The 9,995-nt window shown below is 39.4% G+C and overlaps 1 protein-coding gene across 1 annotated transcript; it reads right to left on the bottom strand.

The window, feature by feature from the left end:
* Window positions 1-9,158: 9,158 nt before the first annotated feature.
* Window positions 9,159-9,734, bottom strand: LOC136066858 (uncharacterized protein At4g02000-like). Its single transcript, XM_065771822.1, has one exon. The coding sequence runs from the start codon at window positions 9,732-9,734 to the stop codon at window positions 9,159-9,161; it is 576 nt and encodes a 191-aa protein (XP_065627894.1).
* Window positions 9,735-9,995: the final 261 nt, after the last annotated feature.

The raw sequence follows: 9,995 nt of genomic DNA, 5'->3' as shown, positions 1-9,995 counted from the left end.
TGGTGGGTAGCATTAGGAAGTCGAGCGGGGAGCTTGTAGTCCTTCTGTAAGAACTTCAATTCTTTCATAGTGAATTCTGTTATGCCTTGAGGATCGGTGGGTCAAATCCTCCCCAGGTTTTTACCGAGTGGTTTCCTGGGTGATCATATCTTGTGTTATTTATTATTCCGCTGCTTTATATCTTGATATGATTATTTGATTGCTTTAACCTAGAATTGCATAATTTGACTAAGTAACAACTTGGCTAATTAATCTAGGCTACGCTATCTGTGTGTTTAAGGGGTCTAAATTTCCAACACTATACACCATATTTCAATTTGATCCCTAACATTTCAATTGTGTCAATTTTGTCCCTAAATTTTTAGTATCATATTAATTTAGTCCTCATCATTATATCTTAAATGAAAATTGATGACATAACAAATGGCCAAAATAAAATTTTTGTGTATTATCACATCAACGAAGTCTAATTTTTTTTTTTTTGGTCATTAGACAAGTCATTAATTTTTATCCTAAAAATAATGGTAAGGACTAAATTGACATAACACTAAAAGAATAAGGATTAAATTGACACAATTGACAGGTTAGGAACCAAATTGAAATATGGTGTATAGGATAGGGATCAAATATGTAGTTTACCCTAGATTATTTTGGCCGGGCAACTTATCTAGACCATATTTGTTATATAAAGTTACATGCCACTTGCACAAAGTAACTGACCTACTTTAACTAGTATATGATGATTTTTTTTTTTTTTTTGCCTATCATGTTCCGGATAGGGCACCAAATCATGAATTTGTTTTGGACCCCTCTAAATTCAACTTAGTTTTATTACATGTACATCTATATATATAACACTGTAGGGACTGAGTTTGAGCACTTCTACTGTCGAGTGAGTGGACTCAAGCCCAGTTAGTCCAATACAATGAATTTGTAGAGAGCGGATTTAAGAACTAGGCTCTAGCAAGCGGGCAACGCCCAACGCAGCGTTTGCCACCGTTCGACATAGACGAATGGAAACTATCCTCAAAGGTTTGTCCTCGGCCCGGTCCGAGGAGCTTGGTGATAGTCCTCCTTTTCTCCCCAATCCCCCCTTCTTTAATCTGTTTCTTATCCTTATATAGTCCTCTTCTAATGATCCATTTCCTCCACTTGTTGATCATCCATGCTTCTTTCTGACAACCCGTCCCATTAGCCACCTTACCAGAACTCTCAGTGAGTTGCAGCAACCGAGGAAGCACTGTTCAAGGGTTATTTCCCCATTAATGCTGTTTGGACATCAGTCGTGCGCATTTAATGTTGAAGTGACAATTCAATCCTGGCTTTGCTCCTTGGCCACCCTTCCACGGCTGATGTGTTGCGCTCGATCTTTCTCCTTAGATGCCCTAGAGGGCTGCTTTTGATGACTTGTTACTTCTGCCTCCCACGGTCTTGGCTGGCTGAGGACAGGGTCGTCCTCAGCAAGACCCCTAGGCAATTCAGGTTTTCACACTTCATCCTTGGGCATTTCCTTCTCTTCGGCATGGGCCTTGGGCCGGGTACAAAGTGGGCCGGGGTTGCCAAATTCTCAGGCCCCACAAACACATTCACTAATTCTTAGTTGAAGTCTCTTTCAAAGAATTTTGTTACTTGTTACTTTAATCTATTTGGATTCGTAGGCAAGTGGGCTTCATGTACACAATGGGTTTTGTGGTTTTTTAGGTTTTATCTCCCTTATGCCTTCCCCCCTAGTAGTGTTAATTATGTAATTTTGGAGAAGGATCAAAGTACGGTTATGTAATTTTGCTTGTTTACCGAATTTTGTTTTATCAGAAAACAAATATATAATTACATTGTTTTTGAATGAATTTCGTGGGTTTGGTGAGCATGTCTATATCACAAGTTATACGACATTAGTGGAGACGTGAAAGTTTTCAAAGTGTTGTAAGGAAGACAAAAGTCTAAAGCACCTCTCAAAATTTTAAAATTCTCACAAAACAAACCAGCAAATTAAACTTTCTTTAATGGGTTCCAGTTAACTTAACTGATAAAATCTTTGATGGTTGAATAAGAGGTCTGTGATTCAATCATTGTCTACATCAAAAACTGATTGGTGCTTTGGTCTAGTGATAAAGAACTATCATCAAAAGCGGATGCTATAAATTGAAACTCTCTTAAAAATAAAAAATAAAAAATTTCTTTAGAGCACTAGTACTAAAGGCTTCTGAAATGATCAATTTAAAAATAGAAAAAACATGATTAACTTCATATAGTTACTCCATTAAATTTGGATAAAACACTACTTGTCGGCCCCTTTTTTTCCCAACACATACTTTGTAGTTTGTAGTGGCTAAATACCAAAATAATATTGAGAGGATGCCATGCCTGCCACGCACTATGATTAAAACAGTTCTCTCTTGCGGGTTTCTTAGTTAGGATATAAATCATGATTTTGCATGCTTTTCAACTATATTATAGTGCATATTTTGATGATAAAATTTTGGTATTTTAATATTGTTGCTTAGCATTATCTGCCAATAATTTCATATATATTCGACCTAAAACACTTTAGCCGTACTTGATTTAGGACCATAATTATATGTTACTTGTTAATTATCAGGAAAATCTAGCTAGGTGGTGAGAATAATTATGACCACTAGACATATATTTGAAACCACTTTCATAGAATAGCTAATGAGTAATGACAATTTCAAAGATATATATATTTGGTTCTTTTCATTCCGATAATCATAAATATGCCATTATTTTCTTTTGTCTATTTTTTTATTTATGTGTTTTTCTTTTTCACTTTGCGCCTGGCCATTTGTAATTAAGATTATATACGCACGTCACCATAGATGATGAAGAAGAAACCACAATGAAATTTCTATTGATTTAAATTTAGGTTTAGACCAATCCACGAAAATTGGAATGGTAACCCTTAACAATATGTGGACAAAGTTGATGACGAAGTTACCACTACATGAAATCCTCTCTGAATCCAAGCCAACATCGTGGGTCATGTGGATGGCTACTACCCTGGTTAGTATCTACCTCCCAAAATTTTGGTTATAAAATGAATTTTGTTATTTCATGAAGGAAAGAAACAAAAGTGAACGAAAACTTCCACTAGCCTTTGTTTATATCAGTTTTGTTACCTTGATTTTCATGTTCTTATTTCTTAGTGGTACACTGGTACTACTTATCAAATAATACTTCAACCAATAACACTGCTGGATTCCAAAACACCAAAACAATCTCTTGGATCTCAACCAAATACACTTTGACAATTCGCTAAATTCACCCATATCTTTGTCTCCTTTTGCTACAATTTGGAAGGCTATTTGCACCCATGGACGACATATATCACATTTAGTAGTTTTTCGGACTCTTTGATCCTTACTAAGAATTCAGTAAATTAAACTAGTACAATTTTCAATATAATTTTTACTAGAAGTAATACTATAATCATGCAAAAATACGGATTCATTAGATTTCATATATAAAATAAAGAAAATATCATAAATATAAGTGGAATAAAAAACTAAAATAATTATTAGTGTTAGATTTTATGAAAATATGGAGAGTGGTTCTAATACCATAATAGATTTTATGAAAAAAAAATGTAGAAAGAGAGTATAGAGAGAATAAAAAGGATGCAACGACTCCGTGCTTTGGCCTATCTGTTTACATCTACGAAAGAAACTTTTAATGCTATATTTTCACTATGATGTCAATTGTACAATTACAATGAACCCTAAACATGATTGATTCAAAAATTAGGAGATAGAATTAGGTATATATGGGCTTACAATATAATGGTGCTTCTTAATTTGACTCATACGCATAAATCTAATACTACTCATATCTCTCAAACTGTTAGGATTAGACCCTCGTCAAAGGAGTTATTAACTAGTTTTAAGGTTGAGTTATTCATTAGATTTATTATTGAACGGTTTTAGACCCCTTAAACCAACCAGATTAACCTAGTTAATTAGCCAAGTGATTAACTTAGTCAATTTATGCAATTCTAGGTTATTTTTTTTTTTATTTTTTATTTTTTTTTGATGAAAGACGATTTCAATAAAAACTAAGAAACTACAAGCGGGGCAGGACACAGGCTGTTCATAAAGACTCCATTACAGTCATTCTCAAGAGCATCTAAGACATCCAGAGGTGGACTAGCAAAAGCAATACAATCAGCTTCTTGGCTGTAACTCATCCTAGCTAATATGTCTGCTACTCGATTTCCTTCGCGATAGCAATGTTGAAATTGGATCCGACTGAAGCGGGTGCTGAGTAATCTACAGTCATCCAAGATAGGAGATATAACATTGTTCACTTACTGAGCATTACTAAAAGCATCCACAACAGCTCTAGCATCAAGTTCAACAATTAGAGATGCTATGTTAAGATTGCAACACATAATAAGACCCTCCCTTAGACCCCACATCTCAGCAATAAAACTGTTGGTAATTCCTATCTGCTTAGTGAAACCCGAAATCCAATTTCCACAGTCATCCCTTATCACTCCTCCACAACCAGCCACTCCTATATTGCCAAGCACTGATCCGTCTGTATTGAGTTTCATCCACCCAACAGGAGGTTTTTCCCATCTAATCCTTTTAACACATCTTCGCATCATCAATTTAGGGGAAGCTATACAGTGCATGTATTCAGCTACTTGGTTCAGACTTTTTCTTTGAAAAATGAAGTTGTTCCTGCTCTTCCAAATATTCCAAACAGCGAAAGGGAACAAGACTTCCCACGGTGGCTTCGTAGTAGTTGATGTGCTTTTTTTATTTCCATTCCTGCTAAGCCAAACCAGCAGCTCGCTACTCCAAAACATATGGTCAACTTCAAGCCTTTCAAAACGATTCCACACCGCTTTAGCCCAAGGATAGTCACGAAGAGCATGTACAATTGATTCCTCAGCTTCTTGACAAATAGGACACACAGCTTCTACACCCACACCTCTCCTCATCAAGCAGCTCCTGACCCCAATACTATTGTGAGCACACATCCAAAGAAAAGTTTTAATTCTTGGAAGGGTGTTAGCTTTCCATATCCAGCTAGCACTGAAGTTTGAACTTTCTTCGTGCCCCATCGCAAACCTATAGGCACTTTTCAGGTTGAAAGTGCCTTGAGGGGAGTCAGCCCATGTAATTTTATCACAACCTCTACTTGTCATCGCAATAGGAGTGGCTTTTATCAACATTTTGATGTCCAAAGGAAGCTCAAAGGAAAGTCCATTCCAATCCCAGCCCGTATCTTTCATGAAGTCCTTAACTTCCAACTTATTTGCTTCTCGAGACAGAGGACCTTGAATTAGACTTTGAAGGGGGCCCTTATTCAACCAGCTGCTATACCACAAGCTCAACTTACTTTCCTTTCCAACTAACCACCTACTGCCCTTATCAAAAGTGCCCATTCCTTTCTTCATTGCTGCCCAGACAGATGAGCAAGGAAGGCTAATGGGGTTTGTAGCATTCAATCTTCTACCCAAACAATACTTCTTACTTAGAGTTTGCACCCAAGGCACATCTCCTTCGGTGTGAAACCTCCAATTAAGTTTTGCAAGCAGCGCAAGATTCCTTCCTTTAGCAGTCTGCAATCCAAGACCCCTTTCTTCCTTCAATTTAGTTACCTTATGCCACCCAACCCAATGGATTTTCTTTACAGACTCCAAAGACCCCCAAAGGAAATTTCGATTTACTCTATCTATTCCATCCAAGATTCTGCCAGGAAGGTAGGAAGACTGCATTACATAAGCTGGTATAGTTGCCGATGATGCTTGAATGAGTACTTGGCGACCGGCCAAGGATAACATACTCGCTTTCCACCCCGAAAGTTTTTGTTTTACTTTGTCAAGAACAAAACTAAAATCCTGAGAAGACGAGCTAGGATGCTTCAAAGGAATCCCCAAATATCTACCAAGCGCTGAGGTGGATGTAAACCCAAGAATATCACTTAATGATTCCCTTGTGTCTCTATCCACATTAGGAGAAAAATAAACTCTCGACTTAGCTTCACTAACAGTTTGCCCCAAAATACTACAAAAATTGTCAAGCACATCTCTAATTGCTGAGCAATTAATGTAGTCCGCTTTTGCGAAAAGCAAGAGATCATCTGCAAAAAATAGATGAGAGAAAGCTGGACCACTTTTAGAAGCCTTGACTGGCTGCCACAACTTAGCATTACACTTCTTTTCTATTAGCTGTCCAAGGAAGTCCATGCACAAGATGAACAAATACGGGGACAAGGGGTCCCCTTGCCTTATCCCTCGAGAGGGGTAAATAGGATCAAGAGCTTCTCCATTGAATAAAATTGAGGTTGACATCGTGGAAACACAGCTCATAATGATGTCCCTAAGATCTGTTGGAAAGTTTGCTCTAACAAGCATCTCTCTAACAAAACTCCATTCAATCTTATCGTACGCCTTTTCCAAATCTATTTTTATGGCCATGTACCCAACTTTCCCCTTCTTTTTGCTTAAGGAGTGGATAAGCTCCTGGGCAATGATCACATTATCAATGCCCTTTCTTCCTGGCACAAAAGCCGTTTGGAGAGGAGAAATCAGTTTACCTAAATAAGGTCTTAATCTGGCCATAATGATCTTTGTCAACACTTTATACACAGTATTGCACAAGCTTATGGGCCTATAATTACCCAGTGTCTCCGGACCTTGAATTTTTGGAATTAAAGCAATGTGAGTGCTATTAAGGTAACCAGGAACTCTCTTTTCAGAAAAAATCAGCTTTATCTCCTCCATCACTGAATTTCCCACCACAAGCCAAAATCTCTGGAAGAAACCTGCATGTAACCCATTCGGGCCCGGGGCTTTAAAAGGTTTAAGGGACCACAAGGCTACCCTTATTTCCTCTTCCGTGACCCCCTCACTAATACTTAGCTTCTCGTCCTCTGAGAGTCTTGACTGCCATGAGTAATTAGTATTATATGTGACAGGGGCACTAGCTAAAGATGTTGAATAAATACTAGCAAAACCATTTCTAATGTACTCCTTAACTGCACTTTCCTTATAAATCCATTCCCTACAAGCATCTTTAATTGCCATGATTTGGTTTCTTTTCCTCCTGACCAGTGTTGAAACATGGTAAAAGGAGGTATTTCTGTCTCCCTGAATCATCCAGTTTACTCGAGATTTTAACGCCCACAGCTCCTCCTCCTGGCTGAGCACACTATCCAACTCCTTCAACAGCTCATTTTCAAGGTTACACAGAAAAGAAGAAGGCCTAATAGCAATTGATCTCTGGATACCATTAAGTCTAGCCATTATATTCTTTTTCCGAGTGAAGATGTTACCAAATTGAGTCTTATTCCACACCTTAGCCTCCTTAGTAAAGATGTCAATGGCATCTACGAGCCTGGGACAATGTCCCCAAGCTTGAGAAACAACCTTTGGAAAGGAGACATCAGAAAGCCAGTAGGACTGAAACTTAAAAGGCCTTTCTCTTCTGTTAGAAACCCTTGGTTGCATTTCCAACAAGACGGGGCAATGATCCGAATGGCATCTTGTGAGATGAACCACCTTGGCTTCCAGAAAAAGAACACACCAACTCAGATTTACAAAAAATCTATCTATTCTTTCTTGAGTTAGAGCTTGCACTTCTCTTCTATTGAACCAGGTGAACCGAGGACCAAAAAACCCAATATCGATCATATTACATTTGTCTAAGCACTCTTTGAACAATAAAGACCTGCTGACACTAACTGCTCTCCCCCCAAATTTATCCTCCTCCACAAGAGGCTCATTAAAATCCCCTGCTATTACCCACGACATGTTTTGAATCTCAGCAACTCTCATGAGATTATTCCACAAAATCTGCCTTTCAGCACTCCTAGGACTAGCATATACAGCAGAAAATAACCAGCTAGAATTCAAGGAACATACCTTAACCACAATGTGGATCTCCTGCTCAGTGTTAGCTAAGGAAGAGACCTCCACCTTGTCTGTACTCCATAAAACCCATAATCCACCAGCATACCCAATAGTATCAGTGTGAATAACTCCATCAAAGGGGAGTTTGTCAGTTATCTCCCTTGCTCTTTCCCCACTAACTCTGGTTTCCATCACTACAAAAATTGCTGGATCATGGCTTTGGACCAATTCTCTAACATGCTTTTGAAAGGAGGGCTTTCGCGCACCTCTACAATTCCACACTATAATATTCATCAGGAATATGAGATATAGGACGAGACAACCAATTTCAACAGGCTGGGTCAGTTTCACCTCCTCCCTTAAAATCCATTCGAATCGTTGGATCATCTTCCTTGATATATGTGGAGAATTTTCCCTCACAAACTTAAACTCCTATGTTAATGTCAACGCATCCGCCAGCATTTCCCACAACAGGTTTCTTACCACCCTCCAAATTGCATTTGACAAGGTTAGCCATCTGCCCTTCACACCTATCGCTGTCAACGGTAATCTGCACTTCCATGCTCTCCTCATGTTGGTGTTTAAAAACCCCATGTTGCGGGTTCGATTTGCTTGGAACACCACTTAAACTCTCTCCTGGATCACCACGGCCACACCCTTCAAACTGGTAGTCACCCTCTGCCCCGCTAGCACTACCAAACTGGAAATTGGAGTCAGGTCGCGAGCTTGAATCTCCACCACTCGAATTCTTGGAATTTGAAGCTTGCACAGGGCGATACCGTAACTGCACAAAAGAGGAGCTCTGAGCTATAACTTTACCATCGGCGCTCTTGATTTGTGATTGTGAATCCCTAAGATGAGCCAAAGCTCTTTTGCCTTTCACTGAAGAGTGCTGTGTGGGCTTGAATGAGTTGTGAACAAAATTGGGCCCATTGTCCACCTTAACAGTTTCAATTGGGCTTACACTTTGGCTTGAAGGGGGCTGAGCCTGTCCCACAGGCTTTTTACTAATGCTTTGGATGACATTAAATATCTGGGCTTTTTCTACTACCCTTAAAGGTGACCGTTCCCTTTTGGACTCCCTGATTTGCCTAATGGCAGAATCGGCTCTTCCCAGTACAAAGCTTTTCTTGGCATCCACTTCATGTTTATCGTTCCCTTTTAACTCTTGTGCAATTGGCTGTCCCACAGTACTGAACGCTCTTGTCCTATTTTTTTTACGTGCTACCACTACCCAAGGACCATATGTACAATCCTGCACATCCTTTGGCATATCCTTCTACACCACCTCGGGCCCCACATCTACATTTGTCTTACTTTTCTCACGCTCATTGCATGCATGCTCATCTTCCTTTTCGTTCACCCCTGTCTCCGCTTCCCTCCTCGATGAATTTGGTCGGATAGAATATGGGCAAGCTTCACGTCGGTGACCCAACCTCCCACATCCAAAACATAACTTCTGAATTCCCGCATAAGAAACTGGTTGTTCAGCTTTCCCAAGAAGTATGGTTGTAACCAAAGGTTTCTCAACATCGATTCGAATGCACAATCTAGCAAATCTACCTCTAGTCTTAGAGGCCGTGAAAGTATCTACCCGTAGTACCTTGCCAATGGAGTCGCCAATTTGCTGTAATGCCTCAGCATTATAATACTTTATCGGAAGCTCATTTAGCCTTACCCAAACTGCAACTAAGGATACATTTGTCGATGTGGGTCTAAAATCTGGTTCCCATGGCCGGAGAGACAGAAAATGCCCACCAATGAACCATGGACCTTTCTTTAGAACATTTTCAAAGTCTTCCTTTAAGGACAGCCTCACAAGAAAAAATCCATTACCCAAGTGCACACAATCCATCCTTCCAGCTGGTTTCCACAGTGAGAGCAGCTTACTTTAGAGAAAATGAAAACCCACTTACTTCCCATAAACCTTAACTATAAGAGCTCTAGCCCATGGACCCCGGATATGTTTCTTAAACTCCTTGGAGAACTTGACAGCAACCAGCCCCTGCCTAAGCATCTCTACCTCCTTATCCGACTCAACATCATCCTCCATTAGATCCCCAAAGTTAAAAGCTTGGATATAGGCACCTGGAATCTCCCCTACAAGTTTGTCTTT

This window comes from Quercus suber, unplaced genomic scaffold, assembly GCF_002906115.3.
Source record: "Quercus suber isolate HL8 unplaced genomic scaffold, Cork oak 2.0 scaffold_49, whole genome shotgun sequence".
In the NCBI taxonomy this organism is placed as follows: Eukaryota; Viridiplantae; Streptophyta; class Magnoliopsida; order Fagales; family Fagaceae; genus Quercus; species Quercus suber.
The sequence above is the reverse complement of the archived record's forward strand: the minus strand, read 5'-3'. Positions and strand labels throughout refer to the sequence as shown.